Below are 27,808 nucleotides of genomic sequence, written 5' to 3' on the forward strand. Positions count from 1 at the left end.
CGTCTGGTCCTGGTCACTTTATATTTTTAAGTGAAATTATGGCTATCTCTACTTCCTGAAAACTGATTTTAATTTCGTGTCTTAATTCAGGTACGTTATTGTGTTAATATTATTTTCCTTTCCTTAAAACGGTTTCGTCAGGTATCTTTCTCATTCGTTTACTGGTATGTTATTGTACTTCTTCAATTCTGTCATTTCTTTTCGTTGGTCTCTTATGAATCTCCATATTTGTTTTTGTGTACCGTAGAAGTCACTTTTTATCCTTTTTGTAAACTGTTCCCAGTGTTCATTTTTTGTTTTTCCTACCAACTGTCTTGTTTCGTCTCGTATTCTTCTATAGGTGTCTCGGGATTCTAAAGTTTTTAATGTTTTGTACTTCGTGTAGGCCTCTCGTTTCTCTTAATATTTACTTTTATTTCTTTTCTAAACCATAGTGTATTGTTGTTGTTTCTTTTGTTCAGTATGACTTTGTGTTTTCCTAGAGCTTCTCTTGTTGCTTCTTCAATGTTTTTTTTTTAATTTTCTCCCATCCCGCGTTTATGTCTTTGATATCTTCTGTTTGTTTCAGCTGTATCTTCTGTTCTAGCCTCCTTTGGTACATTTTTTATGTAAAGTCGTTCCACAGTGATTCTACATTGAATTTTTCCTTGGTAGTTTCCTGTAGAAAATGTTTTGGTGTTATTTTAATTCTTATTTTTGATGGTACTAGTTTGTGTTCACTCCCTGCGTCTGCTAAGTTTAAAGTTCGGATATCTAGAATCTGCTTTGAGTGGATTTTTCTATTAGTGACTATAAAATCAATTATAAATTTGTACCCCCTGGAGTTGTCAAATGTATATTTATACTGGAGCTTATGGTCGAAAAATGTATTATTGGTTCTCAGTTCGTTAAAAGCACAGATATTAGTCATGAGTACTAAATTTGCGTTGACATGTTTTTCATTAAATCTTTGTTTTACTATCGAAACTATTTCGTTTCCAATTTGTTCATTAAAGTCACCCATAAGGATTAAGGGTTTTTCATGAGGTATTGCATCCAGGATGGTTTGCTATTGTTCGTAGAATGATACCGTTGGCATGCTTTAACCCACAACTTAATAAAGAAATCAACACACAGCGGCGGTAAATTAAAATAACAGAAAATTAAGTTAAAAATGCAAAAAAAAACTGAGAAATCGAAAAGTGTCAGGAGCATATACAATTAGAAACAAACAAATAAAATATGGAGAACTACGCTTATCAAAGGAACTTAGAACAATTTTAAATAAAATAATTCAGGAAGATAAAGCATTTGATACGACTAAGATACGACTAAGCGACGTGACATAGTAAACTAGTAACCATATTTATATCGAAAAATATATTGCCCAAATGAAGGGATTATAGAATAAATTAGTTAGGTCTGCTTAACCAAAAAAAAAGATAGATGGTAAGTTAACCACACACAATCTTAAGTAGTTTTTAATACTTATTTTTTATCTCAAAATTTACCATCATTAAATAATTAACATTACTTAAGATTGTGAGTATTGATTCATTTCCCATATACTTGTATTAGGGACTCACATTGGCAACATGTTCGTCATTTTTAAAGTAATTCCAATAAATAGAAGAATAAGACGATGAGACAGCTTATGTCCATAATTTTTTAACGGGATGGTAGATAAATTAATAGAGAATGTCTAACCATCCACTGGATACAAAGTGTGAAAAAGGATATCGAAATGATAGGTTACGCAGACGATACTCTATTGCTGGCCAGTGTAAACTAGACATCTAATAAAAAATAATACAATCAGTTGGGTGTTTTAATTATTTGGGAGAGAATATAACAAGCCAACAAAACATCTATAAAGAAATAGACAACAAGGTTAGAAAATGAGCAGCCGATGCCGTTGCATTAAGAGACATGGTCTACCAAAAAACCAGCATCTAGGATTATACAAACAGTACAAACAGGAACAAAAACAAATGTTTATGAAACTTGTGGCTAACGGGATTGAACAAGAAACGAAGATCTCAGGTAAAAATGTGCTCGTTAAAATCCAAGATGTATTTAGTTGAAATACATCTTGGGTATACAGTATAAAACAATTTCAAACAAGAAATGTAAGATAATTTTGAACAAAAATATTTATATTTATTAGCACTGCTTTTGACTGTCAGTTACGCGCGAAATACATTTTTGAAATTAAATTTGTATCAACTCTACGGTTAATTAAAAATTAAATATCTTTTGATCATAGTATTCTATCGGTAAAAGTTAAAATGCCATTTAAAGTTAAAGAGTTCAGCTTTTGTATTCAATTTTTGTATTTTTCCGCCAATAAATTAAGTTTCTATAAAGCTGTTTTATTTTTTACGATTCTCATGAGGTCAAGAAAATTATACATGTGTTAAAAAGTACTATAATTAATGAGTTACGTCTCCCCAACTGCTTCCACCTTTTATCTACTGCGCCAATCTCATCCATTGTTTTGTTTTCCTGTTACTGCTCTTATACGGTCCAGCTATCTATTCTATAATCTCCCTTTACTTTTTTCGCCCCTCTTGGTCTTTATTTCCTGATTCTCCGTATCGATTTGTTATCATCGTGTTAATCACGATGTCTCTGACCATTGTTTCGATAGTTTTATTTCGATATTTCGTATCTTTTCTCTTAGTGAAAATTCTCAGCATTTTTGTTCCACTATTCTGTGTGTGTTTTTTAGTTTTTTTTAATAAACTTCACGGCAAGGTACATGATCACTAACTCATGGATAGACTATATTAATACATAATAGATAAATATTTTTTAAAGGTGAATAGTTCCAGCAAGTTAGTGTCTCGTTGTATTAATCTTTGTATTAATTTTATTGATGATTTCTTGTCTAAGATCGATTTGTACTTGCAAAATTATTAGAAACTTTGTATTAAATATATACATTTTAACATTTTAAATTAATAAGTGAGAGAAAAACTGAAATCATAGAAATGACAAGAGCAACATTTCTCAAGATAGAGTGGCTTAGTAAGTGAGCTCAGAATAACCCCCACGATCCAGACACAAACATTACTTAGAGTGTTGTGTGATTATCTGGAATAGAGACTTGGACCATGGGTTGGGCAATGGACTTGGCCTTACGCAGTATTATTAGTTAAAAAAAATTGGTGATTTTAGATAGAACTCAATTCACATACATTTTTGATAATGGCACAAAAAGCCGAAATTATTGATGACTCACTGTGTAAAACACAGTCATGTTCAGATATTACTTTAAAATACAAAGCTTTATTAGTATCGAACACAAACTTTATTTTCGTAGAAAAATGAAATGAACTATTTTTACTGGGAAAAAGCCACAATTTTACTTAAAAATATATTTAATTTGACGTTTAAATTTTTTTGAGAATGATTTCTAAAGTGGAAACCAAACTGTCAAAATAAACTTATCTTAAAGTAAAATTGTGGCTTATCCCCAGTAAACATAGTAAATTATACCATGTCACAAGATAATATCTCCAGAACAATACATAGAGAAATGAGAAAAACAACTGCAAATTTATTCAGTTGAAATAAAAATTAACATATTTCAACCTATTTTAACAGTGACCATCGCTTATAACTGTTTTAGGTACACACTATATAAATTCTTCGGCCTCGCAGATGCCATAGATGATATTGGGTCAAGTGTATCTGAATGTAAGTAACGGCTTTTCGGTGACTGCCTCCGGAACCCATTCATTGCAGCCGTTAAGGCCATGCAGATTGACATTTTTATCATTTGACCAGCGAGGAAGAATATTGGTTTACCTCTAAGGTAAAACCTTATCGAAATAAGATTAGGTGGGAATGGGTGTCTTCGGTCATTTATTTACCGACAAGAATATGTATTTTGAACGAAGGAATAACGGTTCTAGTGGTATCACCGTCAGGAACAGCTTCGGGCCTTTCCTTTTTCGTGGTTGTGGAACACAGAAAACAGAGAAATTTTATTTATGCAAAAACACATTTCTAATTGTTTGGTGTACGATATATTTTATTATATATATATATATATATATATATATATATATATATATATATATATATATATATATATATATATGTATGTATATATATATATATATATATATATATATATATATATATATATATATAGTATTTCTTGGGTTTAGGTTCATCAAAATTTATATTACATGTGGAACTAGATTTTAATTTCCATTTTTAAACAAAATTTTATTTTTGGCAATATAATTGTAAAAATAAAAATTTTAAGGTAAAAGGCTTATTTGTAATTGGTCGCTATTTAACTTATTTATAAATTCAATTGTTTTTGTGTTACGAAAATGTTTTTAAAATTATATTAAAATTTCAGAGAAGCATTTATTAGATAAGGACATTTTTGTATTAATTCTTTTTGAAATGTATTAGCAGCAATTTTATTAACCAAACTAATTTTATTTGGTGAGTTAACAAAAATTTTTTTTTCTTTCTAGTTCAATTTTGTAAGATATTTTGTCTTTTTTAGAATCTCTTGATAATAATTGTAAACACAATTGAAAGCTCGAGATAATAAATAGTTAACCAATAGCCCTTTTTATTGACTCCAACCAAAACATATTATATATATATATATATATATATATATATATATATATATATATTATATATATTTAATATATATATTTAATATATATATATATATATATATATATATATATATATATATATATATATATATATATATATATACACTCATGGACAAAAATATCGAATATTTTGAAATTTTCAAATTTTTGTTTTTTCAAAATAAATAATAATTTTTAATTAACAATTTTAAGTTTTTATGCAGAGAAAATTGTGGAAAAAATAAATGTTTAATATTAGGTAAATAAGGTTATTTTACTCTAAACTTAAATGATAATTTAAATTGCTTAAACAAGTCGTTTTAACTAAAAAACTGGATAATCAGTAACGAGTATTTTCTCCTCTAGCTCTTATTACTGCTTCCATCTTTCTCAGCATGCTTGCAAGTAAATTTTGGGATAATACTGCAGCATGCTTGCAATACTTGGGAAATTGTATTCAGTTCATCCTGTGCAGCAAGCCGAAACTACTCTATCGTATTTGAAATGGAATTTCTTTGTGGTATGCAGCGTTTTAGGTGATCCCACATGTGCTCTATTGGATTTAAATCCGGGCTAGGTGGTGGCCAATCCAATCTTCGAATTTGGACCTCATCAAGAGATTTACTCACTATGGCAGCGGCATGTGGTCGGGCCTTATCGTGCATTAACGTGAATCTTTCATATCCAATGTAACCAACATGTGACAAAACATGATCTTGCAGGATGTTTTAAACCTAAGAATCACCAGTCATCCGTCCAATCACTTTCACAAGTGCGGTACGTACATCCCAACTAATACTTTTCCAAAGAATTATGCCTTCAACTCCAAAACTAACGGTCTGGGCGAGACTGCAGCTGGCGAATCGTTCTCCAACTCGCCTGTAGATGTAGTTTTGACCATCTGGCTTCCATAATAGGATTCTGGTCTCATCAGTGAAAAGAACGTTTTTCCAGTTTTCGATATTCCACTAAATAGGTGTTCTTGCAAATTCCAAACGACGAGCTTTGTGATTTTAGGGAAGACGTGGAACTTTGGCGGGGCGTCTGGGCTTTAAGTTTGCTTGTTTTGATCTTCGTCTAACTGTTTGTGAACTCACATTAACTTGTCTAACATTTAATAGCTCATTTCTGAGGTGCATCGATGTCAATGAACGATTTCGTGTAGAATTAAGAACCAAAAAAACGGTCATCAATTGCGGTTGTGCACCTTGGGCGTCCTTGACCAGGCCTTCGTACAAAATTTCCTGTTTCGCGGTACCTTTTTGCAGTATTCGAAACTATATATTCAGTTCTGCTGAGACGTCGTGCGATACCTTTTTGTGCATATCCTTCCTAGTACAAAATTACAATTTGTTCTACTTGGACTTCAACGCAGTGTCGAATTGGTGGGATACTTGTTTTAAACTTAGTTAAATCAAAATAATATTTAATTAAACTTAATAAACTAACCTAAAAATAACCGAATTAGTATGATTTTTCCTTAACGTGAAGATGGATTTTTATGATAAAATGTACGAATGACGCTAACCACTGAATAAACGTCAAAATAAACATCAAAATATTTTTAACCAGTTGAGTACATCAGCCTACTATACGAGTCTTATCAACAATCTGAAATTATTTTGAAATAATGGTGACTACAAAAAAAATTAGAAAATTCCAAAATATTCGATATTTTTGTCCATGAGTGTATATATATAATAATATATTTATCCGTCGAATAAAAACCGTAGGACATACGGAATTGGTCTTTTATTTAATTATCCAATTCGTTAAATGGTCCAACATTTACCGAACTCTAGTCATCTTATTTATTTTACTACAATTTTGTTAAGTTTATTCTTTATGTCACTACATTTATTCTTCTGAGTATTTTTATTTCTACGATGTACATTCCTTAATATTTGTTCTGTTTAACTGTCAAACATTGAGTGTCATATGTATTGAATTTACCTCTAAAAGCAATGGAATATAGCAAAAATTCAATGGAAAACTGTGTGAATTCTTCTTCTTTGTCAACCATTTTTCATCCACTCCTGAGTGTAGGTCTCTCCCAATTGCTTCCTTTTTTCTCTATCTTGCGCCAATCTGATCCACTGTTTGCCTGCCACTGTTCTTATGTCATCTACCCATCTTTTTTGAGGTCTTCCCATGCTTCTTGTTGCCGTCCTTAGTCTCCATTCTAGAATTCTCCGTGTCCACCTGTTGTCATTATATCGGGCTACGTGACCTGCCCAGCGCCATTTCATTTTTGCAATTTCTTCCACAATATCCCTAGTCTTCGTTCTACGTCTTATCTCGGTGTTTCTAATCTTGTCCCTTAGTGATATTCCAAGCATGATTCGTTTCATTGCTCTTTGCGTTGTTTCTAATTTTTTAGCAGATTTTTTGGTAAGGGCTACTGTCTCCAAGCCGTAAGTACAAACTGGTAGTATGCATGTGTTATACACTTTTTTCTTTAAGTTTACAGGAATGGAGGTGTTTTTGAAGATATATGCTAATTTGCCGAAAATGCCCCATGCCAGTTGTGTTCTTCTTTTAATTTCAGCATCTTGATTTGGTTTTCCCAGTTTGATAACATGACCTAGATATACATAATGTTCAATATTTTCTATGGTATGATTTTGTATATGGAATTCTTAACTGGTAGTAAACAATAAAGAAAAATTTTAACAGATTAGAGTAATAATGAATTTTAAAAAAATGTTACCCCTTTTCCTTTCTCCAAGTTCCTTATATTTGTGCTGTGTCTCTATGTGGAGAAAAAAATAAAACGAACAATCTTAAATATTCTCCAAATATTCTAACCGATCTACATGCCGACTCTATTATTCATTTATATTGGTTCATAATTTTTGCCAATTTAATTTTATAAAATAACTATTTTACAAACTGTGAATACCGTCTACAGATCTATAATTAATTTACACGATGAATAGGACATTCAACCGGAGAAACAGCCCGAGGCATATCTTTATATCTAAATCTTAATTTATTAATAATATGTTTATGCATATGTGACCGTTAATAATTTTTATATAATTCATTTTTGATAATGTCTTAATCCGGATTAACAGATGTATTTTTACCGCTCTGTCATTATCAACATTGTTGATTATCAAAGAAATCGTTTTTAATATTAGGCTGAAGATGCATTCACTTCGCGTGTCGAAATATTTGAAACCAAACTACATGGGAACGGATTAGGGCGTGGATAAAATCTATCCGTTTAAAAAGTAATCTTAGAGTAGCATTCAGAGTTAAGCACTAGGTAGAGCTTTCCCATTAACAAAAAGAAGCCGGAATTCGTTAAAATGTAGAAATACTTTATTACTTATACATTTAATAATGGGAAAAGCCGATGCATATGCCGCACATTTTAAAATTGCACGTTATTACTTGGATATAACAGTATATTACGGCCATTTTTGTAGAATATCAGAGTATTTATGATATGTATATAAATATATAATAGAATATTATCAAAAGTTAAAAAAAAATGTATTAATATTTAGTTATTTGCTGGTAGATAATTGTTTTTCTTCTAGACTGAAAACTGGATGGAATTGGGTGTACACAGTGTGAGAATAACATCTGATTGATTATTACAATCAAGATAAATTATTTGCCTCAATTTTACATACACACCTTCCCCCTAAATGTCTAATAAATCTAATAAGCAAGTTCTTTAGATAAATTTTAATGATTATTTAAGTAATAAAAATTAATTTTGTTTCCTTTTGGCCAGCTTATATTTTTCAAGATCTTGCCTACACTTACTTTCTTACCCCTTGTGTACTTTAATTTTCCCTTTATTCCTGTTTTAATGCAGTTTTTTTTTTTTTCGCTGTTTAGCATACATCAGTTATTATTAGTGTTTCCAGTGTTTTGTAATATTTCGACTTCATTTGTTGTTTTACTTAGGTTTATCTTGTCTTTCAGTGTCATAAGCTAGCAGTTTTTATAATCGCGTACATTTTCTTTTTATATCAAAAAATAATTTATTTAAAACTGAATTTGTCCCTTTTATTTGTGATAAATTGGCTTTTACTTTTTTTAAGAACAAGTTAAAACCGCTGTATTTGTATTTTTTTCTTAGGTTATCTTAGAATTTAATATTATTTTTACAATTTTCCCGTCAAAGATCGATACATTATGCAAACGAACAATAAAAAATATGACTTTTAGTAAAAAATTGGTAACCATTCTCTTATATAGTGGTCATAATCGATTCTTGTACTTAGTTCGAATCGATTATCCCCGCACTGAGAAAGGTAAAGTAAAAAAGAGTAACAATTTCCTGCTCTCAAAGAAACCTAACAATACGTTATTTAGTTTCGTATTACAAAGGATATTTCATTTTATTGTGGCTATTAGATACTTTCTGTGGTATTAAGAACGATTTTGAGTAAAATCCCGGTATTATTGTGGATGGGTGTAGTCGTAATAATAGTATCATTTAGATTATTGGCAACTGGAAATGAAAAACGAGATGGTTTAATTTTATGGCTTTTTATTTTTAAGGAACAATGTAAATTGCGTATTAGAAAAACTGACCGTGCAGTTGCATTTATATATCAAATAAATGTACTTCATCAGATTTTGCCAGATCCGCACTAAAATAAGAATATATGGCTACTACGTATTATGTGTTGAAATAAAACGTTCCTATTAAGTTTTAATTAAAATAAACAGATGATTTTGAAATAAAATGTGAATATTCCTGTCCAAGTTTACCAGGTTTGGGTATAAAAGCTACCCTTATGAGCCTCTATGCTTTTGTAATGTACCCCAGTCCTAAGCTATCCTGTAGTATTCTGTATAATTTTGTATACAGAAAGTCATTAGCCTTGTAATCAATCCCGTCCAGACTTTGTGAATAATATGGCTTTTAACGCACGCCAGTTTTCCCTAAAATCATAAATTATGGTATCCAGACCAGTCTGCTTCAATGTGTCTACTATTGCTAATTGTGTTTTAGATTTAGGAAAGAGCACCCTTAAAAGTGATATTAGGGTGTCTTTATTATTCAAGGTGTATACCTGGCTACTTTTGGAGCGAAAAAATACTTAGCTTAGGGTCTTTTAGAGAACTTTTTGAAGAAATTTCTGCAGATTGTTCAATTTCCTGGCAATTTCTTATCAACAATTTTTTTTTGCCCTTTTCAGTTCTTTATTATATTCAGTTAGAGCTTCACGATAATCATCTCACCTAATTTTCGTCTAACTTCTGGCAACTGTTTGATTTGCAAAGTTATCATTTCAATGCGGTACTTTCCTATTGAAATTTCTTAATCTCTTCAGATAATTGTCTTGGTATGCTGACATGACAACCTCTTAGAATTGTTCTGTGTCCTGTCTATATCAAGTCTGGTGGATTCAGATCGAGTAAATTAGAGTGTATAAAAATCACCATAAAAAATAAAACATTAATTCACTTTTTTTTCTAAAACAGACAAGGATTAATTTGTTATCCACACCAACAGATATTTAAACTACCACTTAAACCACAACGTAAATATCAAAAAAGGAATTAATAAATCAGTATATGATAGAGTCCGAAATACCTGCTCCAATAAAAATGCATCTCAGGAAGAGAAAAACTTTTTGTTGCTAACAAACGTTTTGACAAAAAATGTCTACCCATTGTCATTTATAAACAAGAAATTTCACAAGATTAAAGAAAGAGACAACAAGCCAGCACAAGTAATCCAGAAATGCTCACAAGAAGGGATACAAAAATGACAACAATACCATATATAAGGAGCTTATCAGAAAAATTGAAAAACATAGCAAATAAGAACAACAACATTCAAAATAACCAACACACTGACAACTATTCTGTGCGAAACCAAATCTAACAATATACAAGCAAGATCAAAAACCTGCATCTATAAAATGCCCTCTAAACAATTTCTACGTCGGAGAAGCCGCAAGACCACTAAGTGTCAGGATAAACAAGCATGAAACATAGATCAAAAACAGAAATTTCGACAAATTTAAAATCTGCAAAAATGCCTGGGATAACGAGCACAGAGTACAATGATAGGACACAAACAATACACAATACGCAAACATATTGTCTACGTAAACACACGAACAGACAAATAATAGAGAAAAAAACGCACAAAACTGTCGGAATTTAATATTTCGAAAGTAAAAAGACTACCCTCAGAATTTTTTTAAACCAAAAACAGCTAACTGCCTACTAGTTTGGGTCCAAGTAAGTCAACCATCAATTTTCATAAACATAACCTAATAATACCTATCTATAAGTGAAGAAGACATAGAAGATCTACAGATTGATGACAACGTAACAATCAAAGGAAAGGATAAATTCAAATACCTGGGGTTTATAATCACGAAAAAGGCAACAACAGAGGAAGAAATTACACAAAGATTAGGACAAACAAGAACAGCAATCCGACAACTTAACTCAGTATGGTGGGATAGACACCTAAATATGAAGACAAAAACGCAGATTTATAAAACATTAGTGCGAAGTATTATGACATATGGGGCTGAAAATTGGATCATAAACAAGAAAACCAGCAGTAAGATAGTAGCAACAGAGATAAAATGCCTGCGAAGATGCTGCAGAGTAACAAGAATGGATAGGAGAAGTAATGACGAAATAAAGCAAAGAACATCAATAGAAACAGACATACTAACATATATAGAACAAAAAAGACTAAAGTGGTATGGACATGTAAGAAGAACTGGCGACAGCAGATGGATAAAGAAAATAACCGAATGGAGCCCCATAGGAAGGAGGAAAAGAGGACGACCCCGAAAATCCTGGAGGAACGAAGTAGACGACGCCATGAGTAAGAGAGGACTGAACGATGGAGAATGGAACAACAGAGAGAGATGGAAACGGTTGAGCGAGGGAAGGCAGTGAATACTGTAGAATCCCTATGTATATATATATATAACCTAATAATAACTTGGTAGACATTTTTCCAAGATTTTAACATACCAAAATTTTTTTTTGAAAACGATTTCCGGAGTGAAAAAAAATAGAAAGGTCAAACGTTAGTTAAAAATGTAATTTTTATTACAATAAATAAATTGTGAGTTAGCCCATAGAAACATAATATTTAACTTAGAAATCCACAAAGATCGTTATTATGTATGATAAATGGAAAGTAGATAGACTTTACTCTAAGTACGTAATAAAGCTAGAAGACGAAGCAAGTTCAAGAAAGCAAGTGGTATGCTCTGTACGCAAATAAAAACAATAAAACTCAAACCTAAATTATTATAAATAATAATTGTAAAACCAACTACGATAATATTTAATTGTAACCTGGTAAAAAAGTACAATGAAGGCATTGCTTAGAAATTGAAATGATTATGTAGACAAGGGAAGTAAACTAAAAGTATAAAATTAAACAGAATTATACTAGAGAAAGTTTAAGAGTGGCACTGATTTCTGGCAAAATTCAGTCATATAGGTAAATCCAGCTGATATCGACCGCAAAACTTTTTCCTTGTCTTGTCTAATTGTCTTGAAGATATGATTTGAGTAACAGATACTGTCATAGTAAAAAACTTAGCGGTAAAATAGGTATTGGTTTATATAGATAAAAATAATATACAAATCATATGTAGATAAAAGCTACTCTTCAATATTGGCAAGTCGTTTAATAAAGTATAATGTATAGGACTCCTTTAAGTACGAAATCAGATAGCCACCAACAACAATTTATTTATTTATAAAATCACAATTAACAAAAAATGTTAAAATTTAAAACCAAACAACTTACATAACTTGATTGCAGTTCATTGATAGAATATCTATAATCTCGCAAATAATTTCTTTCATTCTGTAATTACCTGTCATCCTATCCCACATTTTATCCAACACCTTACGCCTGCTTTCTGGATTGACACAGTGATCCTGAAGACTTATATCACCTCCAGTTGGATCGTCAACTTCCATCAAGAGTTTTACCTGCAAATAACCTGAAGCAATTGAGGCAACCGATATTTTGTATTCTTTGAAGAAATCTAGATACTCATGACGAGAAATCGCAGATTTAATATTTATTTGGTATTTATTTAGTACATATTGTGCGCTCAGGTAATATTGATTAAAGAGAGTTAATGCGTGATGTTCTCTAGTTATTTTATCTGTGTTTATCATAAGCAGCATTAAGAAATCACAAGCTGGCGGGCACCATCTTATTGAAGCAAAATCTAGTAAAATATACTCAGAAGAATTTTCAGCAAACATAATATTATTTGACCAGAGGTCACCGTGATTAATAATGTTTCTGTATGTTGTCGATGGTTGAACTACATCAAATTTTGACTGTAGTTTCTTCAGAGCTATTTCTGTAATCTGGTCGGTATTTTTGTTATTAAAAATATTGCACATTTTTTTAACTAAATGATGACTTCCAGCTATAAAAGCATGACTCATGGGAGCTGATTTTATGTCTCTACTAATAGCACTTTCAGAGACCATATCAGAAAAGTAATCATTGATTTTAATATCATAACCAAGTAACTCAGCCATTTTTTGTTCAAATAATATAGTACAAGAGTGAAGTTTGGACAGCTGTTTTAAAATTGGAGATAATTGGTGCTGAGTCCAAGGTTCAGTAAAAGATAAATTCCTGTAGCCTTTAACAGACAAGTCTTCAAAAACTAGAAACAAGTTTTTGCAAGAAAAGTAACATTTTGGTGCAAAATCCGTAGTATTACTGTATCCCAACTTTTCAAGCATAGGAATAAAAGATTTATAAAATTTTTGTTCTTTTGTAAAGGACATACTAATTTCCATATATAGTTCTTCTATATTTTTTGGTAGATACTTAATAAAAAACTTGTGAGTATAAACGTGATTTTCTTCTGCTATGTCAATACTAAGTCTGTAGTAATCACTGCATTCTCCGTTTTTTTCGTGACTTTGCTCTACTTTAAATTCCAAAAAGGTTACGTCTTTTCTTTTTAATTTATTTCTTATGATTTGGTAGCAATCTTCTTTTAGAACTTTAGGGTATGTTATACATTCATAGACTTCTTCCATAGCTTCTTTTATACTAACAAAATCAATAGTTTTTGAGCAGAAACGTTGGGCTAAAACTTCTAACTTCACAAAACGTAACATATCTCTTACCAGATTCATAAAGTCTTCCAAAGCAATAATGTGAGATGGTTGTTGTATTTCAATGAGTTTTTGGACCAATTTGTTATAAAAATACTTCAATATTTTGTTTAAAAAACAAAACCTTTCTTTTTGCTTACTGTTATTGTAGATAAGTACCAGTCCCTTGTAAATTATTTTGTTAACATTGTTCCATTCTTTAATTTCTTCTTTGTTTTCAAGTAAAAACTGCACACCATTCTTAAACTTTTCAGGATCAATTCCATCTATGATATATTTTTCAGTTAATGTTAAATCAAATACGTGATTAAAACATTTTTCACTAATTTTGCATTTTTGTTGTACATTATCACTATTTAGTTCTTCTAAAATAACTTCAAGAACTACTTGTAGTTCTGAATAGGTCATTTTTGGAGAAATAAACAACTACTGCCATTTAAAATTATATTCTAGAATACATTAACGTATGAATTAGAGAGTGTTACGTATTTATTATATTATAATATTTTTACGAGCTAATAAGCTGATAAGATAAATTGTCTTTTTATTTTAAATAGTCTAGGTATACATTACCTGCTCTTTAAATTAAGAGTTTTTGCTATTGGGTTGTTTAAAAATTTGAACCTTTTTCCAATTTTAATTTTTGCTTTAAATTAATTCCCATCAACTATCAGAACTTTTTTTACGCGATGGTTAAAATAAGAGTTTATAGTGTATAATTTGTTGATCACTAACCAATGTACTGGGAGCAGAGGACAATTAATCTATAGCGTCGATGATTACGTGATTTGGGTGGAAGTTAGTATAGGGGTTACCACAGGGGTTGGCGCGGAAATTTCTGGCGGTAAGATTTTGATTGGCGGGTGGAGCGGACGATATTTTCTTTTTGAGAGGTATTCATGTCGAAGTAACCGTATGTTGTCATCTCTCTTATTAAGACAATTTGACCTTTTTGCATTTCTATGGCTTCTCGGATAATTACTGGTTTATAGAAGCGGATGGGGGCTATGGTATTGGAGTTTTCAATATCAATTTTGTGACCTGTTTGAAGATAGTGTCGACCTAGAGCTGAAATAAAGTAGGAACGACTAACAGAAATGGAATGTTCATAAATCCTATTTTGGATTCTACGATTTGTTAGGCCTATATAGGATCGAGGGTAGTCTGGACAAAAATTTTATAAACTCCGTTTTCTTCATCTGGAATGTTGTCTTTGAATGGTCGGATAAGAGAAAATAGTTTTCCTTGCGGAAGTAAATATTGTCTTTATTCTTCTCAATTTAAAAATTTTGTCGATTTTGTCAGTGGCACCTTTGATGTAAGAAAAAAAAGCTTTCGTATGATGACGTTCTATGTCTTTGACTTGAGATTGAGTGGGTGGTTAATGTCTTGGAATGCTTATATTGATGTGACATCAATAGGAGCATCGGGGCGGGAAGCATCGGTAATGTCGATGAGAAAGCCTTAAAACACGTTCTGTTAATCCTGTTATAAGGTTTATGTTTATCTTGTTTGGATGATATGAGTAGTAGTTTATAAAGCTATTGTTACACATGGGTTTTATGACTCATCTGGTTTTTAACACATTATCTATAGTTCTTACAATTCTTATGTCAAGGAATGGTACGAATGGAATCAAATCTTGCACCTCTTCTTACTTGATTTGCACTACGATTGTGTACTGGTAAATAGTCAATAAACCCCGTGTGAAAAAGAACTTTATTTTATTTGAATTAACACAATACATAAATATATTATGACGGTAGGCATCCGTCCGCTAATAAGTATAATGTTCGCCTTGCTATTTTTTTCTAGACTGTTTTTTTGGGGCTTTTTAAAATCTTCCCAAAAAAGGCATTAAAAAAGTGCAATTGTTGACATATTCATTGACAACAATGGGTAATGAATGAGATTTCACAACATACTACTATTGACTTTTTACACTTATCAACTTTGTTTTTGTTTCTAATGGTTTTATATTTAATGGTTACTTTTATAAACAAATTTTTGGTAGCCGTATGGGGTCTGGTCTTTCACCCATTCTTAGTAGCTATTTCATGGATGATGTTATCAATGATTGTATCAACAATAACACTTTTTGTAAATCATTTGAAAACCCATGTGTAGCAATAGATTTATAAGCTATTAATATTATCATTAAAACAAAATGAAAATAAACTTTATAACAGGATTATAAGAACGTGTTTGAAGGCTTTTTCATCCAGATTATTTACAGAAAGATCTTTAATTGTTGAAAACTATTTTATTTGAGAACTCTTATCCTCCAAATATGCTACATAAGATGCTTTTTGACGTGACAACGTCTTAAATTAGGTTGTGGCTCGGAGTCATTCATGAAAAAGTGTAACGCCCGCTCACGTCTGTTACAGTGAGTCACCGAACGAGAGAGAGGCCCGCCGGACCGGCGAATGCCTTGCGTCTCTCTCCCACTCAAACATGATAGGTCCGCTGCGCGCGCAGCACTAGAGAATTAGGAGCGTTGAATCGGTGCGTGCTTTCGTGCTTGTGCGATCATCGTCCTATCCTCAACAAAATCACTCAAATAGAAATTAGTTAAGTTTAAGTTTACATGTACAATGTTTTAGTAAACAAAATATATTTCTATAGTTAAAATTTGTGCGATTCTTATTTTCATTCAATTCCTTGTTCCTATTGTGCAATTTAATAATATTCATATCAATAAATATTCTACCGAGAAAAAGACGTTGTCACGTAAAATTTTCGCCCGTAAAACCGACTTTACAGGCAACCGATTTTTTTAATACTGTTAATATACATATAACACCTTAATTAATACAAATACTAAAGGTAAATGACAATATAAAAATACCAACAAAAAACATCAAACCTATATCATCTTTATATTCAAAAACTAAATATACTATAGATAAATTAGATAAGACAAATGTAGTATATATAGCATTAATTGTACTTACTATAAAGCTGTGCATGTTTGTAATACCGGGAGAAATCTATCAAATCGTATAGTTTTCAAAAGAGGGATTGTAGAATACATAACCATCCTGGGTTTTGGCAAAGCATGTAATCGACAAAGATCATATTATGGATTTTGATAACCTAAAAGAAGTTTATTTTATTCAATATATCCAGCATTTTATTAAATACTGCAAGGCATCTAAAGAAAACCCTCTCCTACTTTTAAAAGACAACTACGATTCGCATTTGTCTCCTGATGCACTAAACATCTGCAAAGATCACGGCATAAGAGTGTTATCCTTTCCACCTCACTGCAGCCATAAGCTCCAACCACTGGATCGCAGTGTGTATGGACCATTAAAAAAGTATGTCAATGGTGCGTGTGACTCTTTGACTAATCATCCTGGTGCAACGATGACCATTTATAACATACCCAGTATAGTTCGTACTGCACTACCATTAGCGACAACTCCAAACAATATTACAGCTGGATTTTAGGTTTCCGGACAGTGAATTTATGGCTGCTTATGTCACAGATAGACCAGATCGTGAACAAGATTTACAAGCTATCGAGCAAAACTCGAGGAAAAACCCGAATCCCGTATTGGAGGTCGAATCAAACCAACCGGAACTTGATCAAATTACACCCATTAAAGTGACTTTAATCCATGTCGACAACCTATTGCCAGACCAACAAACTAATTCTAACGAAGACACGCATCAAGCTGGACCAAGCAGAATTAAAGAAGTAATTTTACAGATCCCGAAAATATGAAACCGTTTCCAAAAGCCGCAGGAAGAAAAAGGCAACATGGTCGCAAAAAACGAAAATTAAAGATGCCTTAGAAGAAGAGAAAAAGAAAAAATGAAAATAAAACGAAATCAATTAAAAAACAGGTGTTTGGCAAAATAAAAAGAACACGAAAAAATAAGCAAAAATTAAAGACAATTCAAGTAGTGATGAGGACACCTTCTGCTTGATTTACGTTCAAACCTGGTCAAATAGTTTGCCTAACGCGAAATGGATTCAGTGCAATCAATTTAAACTGTAGGCACATGCAAAATGCACTGATGTGGGCTTCTTCTACGTGTGTTACAATGGCGATTCGGATGGATCTGATTAGATTATTGTTTTTTTTTTCTAAGAATAGACACGGATTTTTTTATAATATAAACTTTTTGTAGGCTGATTTGTATATGAAAATAATAAAAATTTTAATCAATCTTCTAGTTGCTGTCTTGACCAACCAACCCTAAGGTGTGTACCAACTAACCCCGAATTGCTTGGTACCCGATTGCTTGGTACACTTGTATTCTTTAGGAAAAAATTAAATTCTGGAATTAGGATAAGTCCAAACATTACGTAATTTAAAATTTATGTAAATAAGACAATACTAATCAGGACATTAAACATATTTTCCTACCATCTATTAATAAAAAAAATATGGGCCCCTTAATTTGAAAAGTGTACCAACCAGCCCCAGTCTCTCCCCTATTCTAATAGCCACTTTATATTAACTTTAACCCATCCAAACATATATATATATATATATATATATATATATATATATATATATATATATATATATATATATATATATATATATATATATATATATATATATATATATATATATATATATATATATATATATATATATATATATATATATATATATATATATATATATATATATATATATATATTGTTATGATGTGTTTTTTTGTTTGAATGATGAGCAATGAGTATTTTTAATAATATATATATATATATATATATATATATATATATATATATATATATATATATATATATATATATATATATATAGGGTATTTATCGCGGTTCTCAAAGAATTAGTTTGTAAGTACTTTTTTAAATTATCTTTATTATAACTATTATGAAACACACATATATATCTAACCTAGCCAATGTAAATTTAAAATAAACTATCTTTAAATTGATATTCTTATAAAACTAATTAAATTCTATAGACAATGTAAAATTTAAACAAACTATCTTCAAAATTAAAATTGTTATGACATTAACTAAATTATATTAACAAAATTTTGTACCTTTCTTTCACTGAATGCCTAAATGAACTGTTTTCCACTATATAGATTCTAATCACCCCTGAATGTCTTCGTACTTCGGTTATCCTTGTTTTTGTGAAATTACTTTTTCCAATTATCAGCTTCTACCAATTTAAGATATAGTTTTCTTCACCAGCATTTATACACCACCAGCAAACACCATTTATATTTATTCTTCTTTTCAATATACCCATATCCAATTATTATAAGTTGATTTATACTAATCTCCAATCATAATATAATTTTAATTCCTTCCAATGTCCATCCAATATTCTTCTAATATACTTTTATAATCTTCAATAATTATTTGTGTATAATTATAAATGGGCATTAAATATATGCATAATTTTTAATCTTCATTTAACTCACTATATTAAACAATTGGACTATCTCCAACTAACTTTCATATTTCTTATTAAACTGCTTGACTGACTTACTAAAACTGTGAACAATTGACTTCACTAATTAATCTACTAACTTTCATAATAAACTGCTTGACTTCTGACTAAAAACTTTCATCTTGAATCCAAATCACGGGTATTTATATCTTTTGGATATTCTAGAACCATCTCGTAAGATATGATGTTCTATTTAGTTCTATTTAATACATATAGATGTTCTCGAAAAAAATATCTGTTCGATCCACCGCCATAATCATTATTTCGAGAATGTTCGACTGTAAACAATGGTCACACTCTGCACTCTGGAGAATTTGTTAATGTTCCATTAATAATTTTGTTGACATTTAGGCTTTTCAGATCAGAATAAACATTCAAATTAGTAACTAACACTCTAATTTAATAATATAAACAATTCAAACAATATATTATTATAACCCCACTTTATATTCCCAATTATGATTAATTTCTATCTGTCAATCACTTACTGTATAGTTGGTTGCCTAGGCACATGGCTCACTTACATATATCTACCACATTATAATTACTAAAATACAACTTTTTACAATTATTATATGCTAATTTCTTAAAATGCCCTCACATAAATATATTTTTATAAATTTCTCTAGTATATAACTTATTTAAAATAATCAAATACTTTTTTATATCTAATATTATGTAGTATATAACTTATAAATTATTTTCTATAAACCCCTATTGTCACAATACTCCAAAAATAATATTTAAAATAAATAATTTTCTTATTATTTTTTTAAATATTAATTTTCTCATACCTTATTAAATTTAATAAATCAAAATTTTTTTATTTAAAATGTGTTAAATACATCCCTGTTCGCTGTCTATATCAAAGCAGAGAACAACGGATCACAGTTCGGCTATTCTATGGTCAAACTGTCATGTCAAATAGAGAGAATAAAATATAACCTTAATTAAAATATAATGGATATTGTGTTCTGTTTATTTATAAACAAAATCTAGGAATTATTTCCATTCAAAATAACTTTCATCAATATAAATTGGTAAGTTTTTCCACTTTATTATATTAGAAAGACATTTACACAATCAATTCTGTATCTAACCCCAAAATTATGATTTTTAGGGCACAAACAATTTCCATATGTATAAAAATCAACAAGTATGATGTCAAATTGATTCAAAATAATGAAATCTACCATCTATTTAACAAATCAAGTCTATTGAATAAAATGGATATATCAGTAAGATGTTAGTGTTAAGTTTATAACCTAGATATATCATTACTTTTTGAAAAATTGTACATTTTTCTTGATTTATTTTTAGTCCAACTTTGTCTAATCTATTTATTATAATTTTTAGGTGTTTCTCATGATCTTCAGCAGTTTTAGAAAAAATTAATATATCATCAATGTAGTGAATTACATAGAACACTGCAAGATGATTGAAGCCCAACTGGTACTACTTTGAATTGATATACTACTCCATCTATCTGAAATCCTGTATACTGTCTACTTTTTCTTTCTAGAGGTATTAACCAAAAACTATGCTGTAAATCGATTTTAGTGAAAAATGACATTCCTGTAATTCTTCCTAATATTCCATCTATACTCATTGGTGCTTTAAATTGCTTTTCAGTAATCTTGTTAATATTCCTTGCATCCAAACATAACCTGATTTCACCTGATCTTTTTCGTACTACTACTATGGGGTTAATAAAACGTGTGTCTGCCTTCTCAATGATCCCATCTTCTAACATATTATTAATTGTTTTGTTTACTTCTTCTCTGTATTTATATGGTATTGGGTATGATTTTGTTTTAAAATCTTTTTCTTCTTTAACTTTTATACTATGGATATAATTTTGTGCAATTCTATTTTCTTTATTGACAAGTCCCTTGTGTTGCTGCAATATGGAAATGACTATTGATTTATATTCTTCAGGGCAATTTAAAACTTTCATTATATCTTCTTCTTTACAAATAAAATTATTCTTCATTATGTACTCATTATTCCTTGCTTCCAATTTTACGCACTCCGCCTCGTAGGCATCCATCTGCTTAAAATTTCCATTCCTTAAATATTCACTACAATAATTATTCTTTACATTCTTTTGGGACATTTCCCTATCATCAAAATACATTTCTTCTTCATAAACATCATTATTTTCTTTTAATAATATCCTATCAACTCTTATTCCTTCTTCCACCTCATCTTTCTGCATAAATTTAATTATTTGCCCTTCCAAAGTTACCATTTTTTCTTCAAAATCTATCTTTACTTTCTTCTTTTCCAATTCATCATTCCCCATTAATATATCAACACATAAATCCTTGACAATAAATCCTTGCATATTAATTTCTTTATTAAGAATATTAATTTTAAAATTGGCTAGTTTATCAATTTCACCCAACTTCTTATTATTTGCACCAACAATTTTAATTTTTGGAATCTTTATTATATCTGATAATTTTAATGTATTAAATATAAAATTCTCCGAGACTAAAGTACTTTCTGAACCAGTATCTATCATAATTTTAATCATTTTATTTTTGGCCAAAGCATTTATATAAATTAAATTAATAGATTCAATAATTTTCTCTTCATCTAAAGAAATAAATTCAGAAGGTTTTTCATAATAGCAATGGCCTAACTTGTAATTCAGAAAGTTTACTGCACAAAATTTTGATTATTAGAATTGTCAGATTGTATCTGACCACTTGGATCTGATGTCCTATGTCTTTCCCTACTATGACTTCTACTCACATTTTCTTGCCTTGTACTATTTCGTTCCCTGTCTTCGCAGCTTCTATTCCTTCGAACACAATTTACCTGTCTGTTATAGTTAGGTCGTTCTGTATTTCTTCTATTGTTAAAATCTTGTCTATTATTATTAGTACTGTTATTAAAATGTTGTCTATTATAATTAGTATTATTATTCAAATTTTGTCTATTATAACTAGTATTATTATTAAAGTTCTGTCTATTTGGATTACTGTTATTATTATTAAAATTTTGTAAACTATCACCATACCTAGTATTATTGTTATATGATTGTCTATATTGTTGATTATCATTTTTATTATATTGAAAGTTATTATTGTTTTTTCTGTTATTATTACTTGTCATATTGCCTCTTTGTATTCTTTGAATAAAATTAATAAAACTATCTATTGTTTGAATATTTTGTACAGTTACGGTTTGCACAACATCAGCATCAAAATGTCTAGATACATTTAAGACTGTTTCATCCTCTCTAAGTGGTGGTTCTAAATATTTTGCAACTGTTATCAATTTCAATGCATAATCTACCATATTTGATTTTAAATTTTGATTATACTTTCCAAAATATAGAATTTCTCTAAACTTTGCTTGCTCTAATTCACCCCAATAATAATTTAAAAATTTATTTTCAAATGTTTGAAAGTTATCTAAATCATTTTCAATACTAGCAAACCAAGTTGCTGCATTGTCATTTAATGTCATTCTAATATAATCTTTAATATCATTAATATTATTCACAAATCTTAATTTATGTTTTAAACTATTTATGTATACTCTAGGATGCAAATTTTTTATATTACCAGAGAATTTAATCCCAGTCTCATTTGTTAAATTTAAGTAAGGTCTCCCTATGTCTCTCATTTGTGAAATATCATCTATTCTCTGTTCCACATTTCTTATTTGATTACAATTTATTTGGATATTTTGTTGTATATCGTCTAATTTTTCTTCTGTGTTTCTCCTGTCTTCGTTAATTTTTACTTCTAAGTTACATTTCTGTAACTCTATTTTCTGTTCTATATCTATCTTATTATCTTGAATAATCCTCTTTACTTCTGTCCTCTCATTGTCTATCCTTTTCTTGTAGTCATTCCGTATACTTTTTATTTCATTTGCTACTTTTTTCTCTGCAGCTTCAAGTTTTTTATCCATTTGTTTTACAATTTTATTATTATTATCTTCTATTTTCTTTTCTAATTTTCTATAATTCTCTTCCAATTTCTGTTCCATTTTTTTCATGTCTTCTTTGACTTCTTTTGAATTTTTTTCCAATTTTTTTATGTCTTCTTTGATTTCTTTTGAATTCTCTTCCATTTTCTGTTCCATTTTTTTCATGTCTTCTTTGATTTCTTTTGAATTCTCTTCCATTGTCTTGTTCATCTGCATCATTAATGACATCAAAGCTGCCATATTGACATTTTCCTCTCTTTCTGGATTCATTTCTGCAGTATCTTGTGGAACTTGAACTAAACTCTCCTCTTGTATAGGTTGTGTTTCTACTTCCACATCTTCTTCATTCTTTTTGCTTCTTGTACCTTTCTTTCCTTGAGACATTTTGAGACTTTACTTGTTCAAATATAATTAAAATTAAAATCTATACTTTTTCTTTCTACCGATAATTAATTTAATTATATGAGAGCACTTATCTTCCCAAACTAATTCTTTTAAATAGAGAGCCCCACGTTGGGCGCCAAATTGTTATGATGTGTTTTTTTGTTTGAATGATGAGCAATGAGTATTTTTAATAATATATATATATATATATATATATATATATATATATATATATATATATATATATATATATATATATAGGGTTTTTATCGCGGTTCTCAAAGAATTAGTTTGTAAGTACTTTTTTAAATTATCTTTATTATAACTATTATGAAACACACATATATATCTAACCTAGCCAATGTAAATTTAAAATAAACTATCTTTAAATTGATATTCTTATAAAACTAATTAAATTCTATAGACAATGTAAAATTTAAACAAACTATCTTCAAAGTTAAAATTGTTATGACATTAACTAAATTATATTAACAAAATTTTGTACCTTTCTTTCACTGAATGCCTAAATGAACTGTTTTCCACTATATAGATTCTAATCACCACTGAATGTCTTTGTACTTCGGTTATCCTTGTTTTTGTGAAATTACTTTTTCCAATTATCAGCTTCTACCAATTTAAGATATAGTTTTCTTCACCAGCATTTATACACCACCAGCAAACACCATTTATATTTATTCTTCTTTTCAATATACCAATATCCAATTATTATAAGTTGATTTATACTAATCTCCAATCATAATATAATTTTAATTCCTTCCAATGTCCATCCAATATTCTTCTAATATACTTTTATAATCTTCAATAATTATTTGTGTATAATTATAAATGGGCATTAAATATATGCATAATTTTTAATCTTCATTTAACTCACTATATTAAACAATTGGACTATCTCCAACTAACTTTCATATTTCTTATTAAACTGCTTGACTGACTTACTAAAACTGTGAACAATTGACTTCACTAATTAATCTACTAACTTTCATAATAAACTGCTTGACTTCTGACTAAAAACTTTCATCTTGAATCCAAATCACGGGTATTTATATCTTTTGGATATTCTAGAACCATCTCGTAAGATATCATGTTCTATTTAGTTCTATTTAATACATATAGATGTTCTCGAAAAAAATATCTGTTCGATCCACCGCCATAATCATTATTTCGAGAATGTTCGACTGTAAACAATGGTCACACTCTGCACTCTGGAGAATTTGTTAATGTTCCATTAATAATTTTGTTGACATTTAGGCTTTTCAGATCAGAATAAACATTCAAATTAGTAACTAACACTCTAATTTAATAATATAAACAATTCAAACAATATATTATTATAACCCCACTTTATATTCCCAATTATGATTAATTTCTATCTGTCAATCACTTACTGTATAGTTGGTTGCCTAGGCACATGGCTCACTTACATATATCTACCACATTATAATTACTAAAATACAACTTTTTACAATTATTATATGCTAATTTCTTAAAATGCCCTCACATAAATATATTTTTATAAATTTCTCTAGTATATAACTTATTTAAAATAATCAAATACTTTTTTATATCTAATATTATGTAGTATATAACTTATAAATTATTTTCTATAAACCCCAATTGTCACAATATATATATATATATATATATATATATATATATATATATATATATATATATATATATATATATATATCTATATATATATATATATATATATATATATTTATATATATATATATATATATATATATATATATATATATATATATATATATATATAATTATTATGTATTATTAGTGGAATTGATACGAAGGATGGATAAATGGAAAGGTTACAACAAAGATTTTAAGACTGAAGTAGAGAGAACTCTACAAATAATATAGTAATTTATTTATTACTAGTAAATAATTTTAAAATGCAATGGCTTTCCATATTTAGCATTAATAATAAAGATCAATGGGAAAATAGATTTATGTGCATATACGAAAGATTCAAAAACAAAATCAAAACAGAAGAAAACAAGTGACGTGAGTGTGACAAAATTGAAGATGGAAGCTAAATTTCATAAGAAACCCGTTAGAAACAGTTTATAGCATTGCATGTTGGTCTGTTAAAAAGATTCAACAACAAATGCACGTTGCAGAAATTAAAATTTTGGATGAATGTAGATGGTAAAGAATAGTCGGTGTAAACCTATATTCGCCAATTTTTGTATTGTGAAATACCGCCTAGAAAACAAAGTAAAACAATGTGAATATTATCAAACTCTTTATTTTAAAATACTATAATATTTTTTTTATATTCAGTACAGCAAAAACAAGAAATAACAGCAGCAAACTGTAGTCGGCATTTCTTAAAGACCAGGCTGCTGTGTCTGATAAAGTCTGATAAAGTGTTAAGTGACAAACATTCCTCTCACAAGTTGGACGTTTCCATTAGTCGGTGTTGAATAGTTTATATGTAGAAGGATTGTCCCATAAAAAGACTTGCGTGCAAGCTATGTGCAATTATTATGGCTGTTACTAATAAATTTTCAACAGTACCTTGCAGAGCCAAAGCTTCCAACTTAATAATTAACATCGAGCTGACTAGATTAAAGACAGTAATTCTTAAGAGCGTACAGACAATTATGCTGTTTGGTATACTTTATTAATAACTATAAAAAATAGAAACACAATCTTTGATTTATTATTTTTAGAAACATACTTATTTAAAATCTACGTCATACAAATCTAACATATTATACATGGGAATTACAAACTGGAATTGCGTCGCGACTGTACGGTTGACAATCTGAACCCAGTCAAAAAGTTTGTTGATATTATTGACTGATGGCATGTACACTATAAACACGTCAAAACATTCCAGTCTAGCTTAAGCCATTACGATAGAGTTGGCAGACAGAGAAAACCGTTTTTGTGTATTATACTGCTAATTTATTTTAGATATGGGAGGAGTAAGTGACAGTTGAAGATCTGGTCGGCCTCTGGCAAAAAGTCTGCCAAAAAAAACTAAATATTTTTCTCGGGAAATGGGAATTTTAAACGATAAAACAGTCAACGCTTGATCCTTGCATTAAAACAAAATAAGAAAAAAAATGATGCCTGTTGTTGTAGTCTGGAGAAAACTTTCAATAAACAAAATGATATAGTATAAAATAATTTTCCTGTCCCAGTGATGGTTTGGTGGGGTGTCTTCTATGTCGGCGTCACTTTTTTACATTTTTGTGACAAGGGTGTTGCCGCGACCAGCAGCAAAAAATTACCAGCGGGACATTTTAACAAATATAGAGAAGCTTCTAAACCACACATGTTCCAAAATAGACCATGAATATACTAACAAGACTCTGCATTTGCGCATGAAGCGAAAACAACTCAACTACTAATTGTGGTTATTTTTAGAGAGTATGATCTGTACCAGATGACACCATAATCAAGAATTGAAACAGGCTTTAGTAGAAGTTGTGAATAATGTGCCTATGGATATAACACGTTAAAAGCAAATATCGTTTCTCTGGTTCCTAGTTCATTTCTGAACCCAAACATACTAGCATCTATTCCTTCTTCCAGTTTTTTATTTATACGACCATGTATTTTCAGGAAGAATTTGAGAATGTGACTTATTAGTGATATTGTTCTGCATTCACTGCAATATTTAGCGTTTGTATTTTTAGAGATAGCACAAAAGGTGGAGAGTAACCATTGTTTCGGTATGTGTCCTGTTTTGTATACTGAGTTAAATAAGTCTACTATAATATCTAAGGTTTAATAATTTATGCATTTTAAGGTTTCTATAGGGATTTGGTCTGGACCTACTGCTTTACCATTTTTGCTATTTTTTAATGCCATTTTAATTTCCTCTTTTAATATCTTTAAAACCGTATCCTCATCTACTTCTATCTCTATCTATTCTGTTCTATTGTCTTTGAACAGTTCATTGATGTATTATGTTTATCTCTTAAATTTGTCGTTAGAATTCAACACAAGTTTTCCATTTTCATCTTTTAGTATTCCCGGTTTTCTTGCTTTATTGTTGTGAGTTAATTCTTAAATTGTTTTATGTGTGTTCTTTTAACCATTGTTCTTTCGCTTTCTTAATTCTGTATTTTATTTTTTGTTTATCAACTTTTTTGTACATCTGATTATCTTTGTTTTTATATTAACGTCTTTCTTCCATTAAATCTAAAATTTCTTCCGTCACTCATTGCTTCTTTGTATATCTGGTTGGTATTAGAATTTCTTTTTGAATTTTATCTATTTATGTCTTTATCAATAACCATT

At 29.6% G+C, this 27,808-nt stretch overlaps 2 protein-coding genes across 2 annotated transcripts in view; one reads left to right on the forward strand and one right to left on the reverse strand.

Moving 5' to 3' along the window:
• The window catches only part of tyn (trynity), a 305,927-nt gene that overhangs the window by 23,688 nt on the left and 254,431 nt on the right, over positions 1–27,808 (forward strand). The gene's annotated exons all lie outside the window — the stretch shown is intronic.
• Positions 12,305–14,171, reverse strand: LOC140439449 (uncharacterized). The gene has a single exon (XM_072529365.1). It carries the CDS (start codon positions 14,130–14,132, stop codon positions 12,375–12,377), a length of 1,758 nt encoding a protein of 585 aa, XP_072385466.1. The 5' UTR covers positions 14,133–14,171; the 3' UTR covers positions 12,305–12,374.

This window comes from Diabrotica undecimpunctata, chromosome 1 (assembly GCF_040954645.1).
Source record: "Diabrotica undecimpunctata isolate CICGRU chromosome 1, icDiaUnde3, whole genome shotgun sequence".
In the NCBI taxonomy this organism is placed as follows: Eukaryota; Metazoa; Arthropoda; class Insecta; order Coleoptera; family Chrysomelidae; genus Diabrotica; species Diabrotica undecimpunctata.

What these genes read in the sequence shown, in the direction of transcription:
- LOC140439449 (XM_072529365.1), bottom strand. Translation starts at nt 14,132, where the DNA reads ATGACCTATTCAGAACTACAAGTAGTTCTTGAAGTTATTTTAGAAGAA.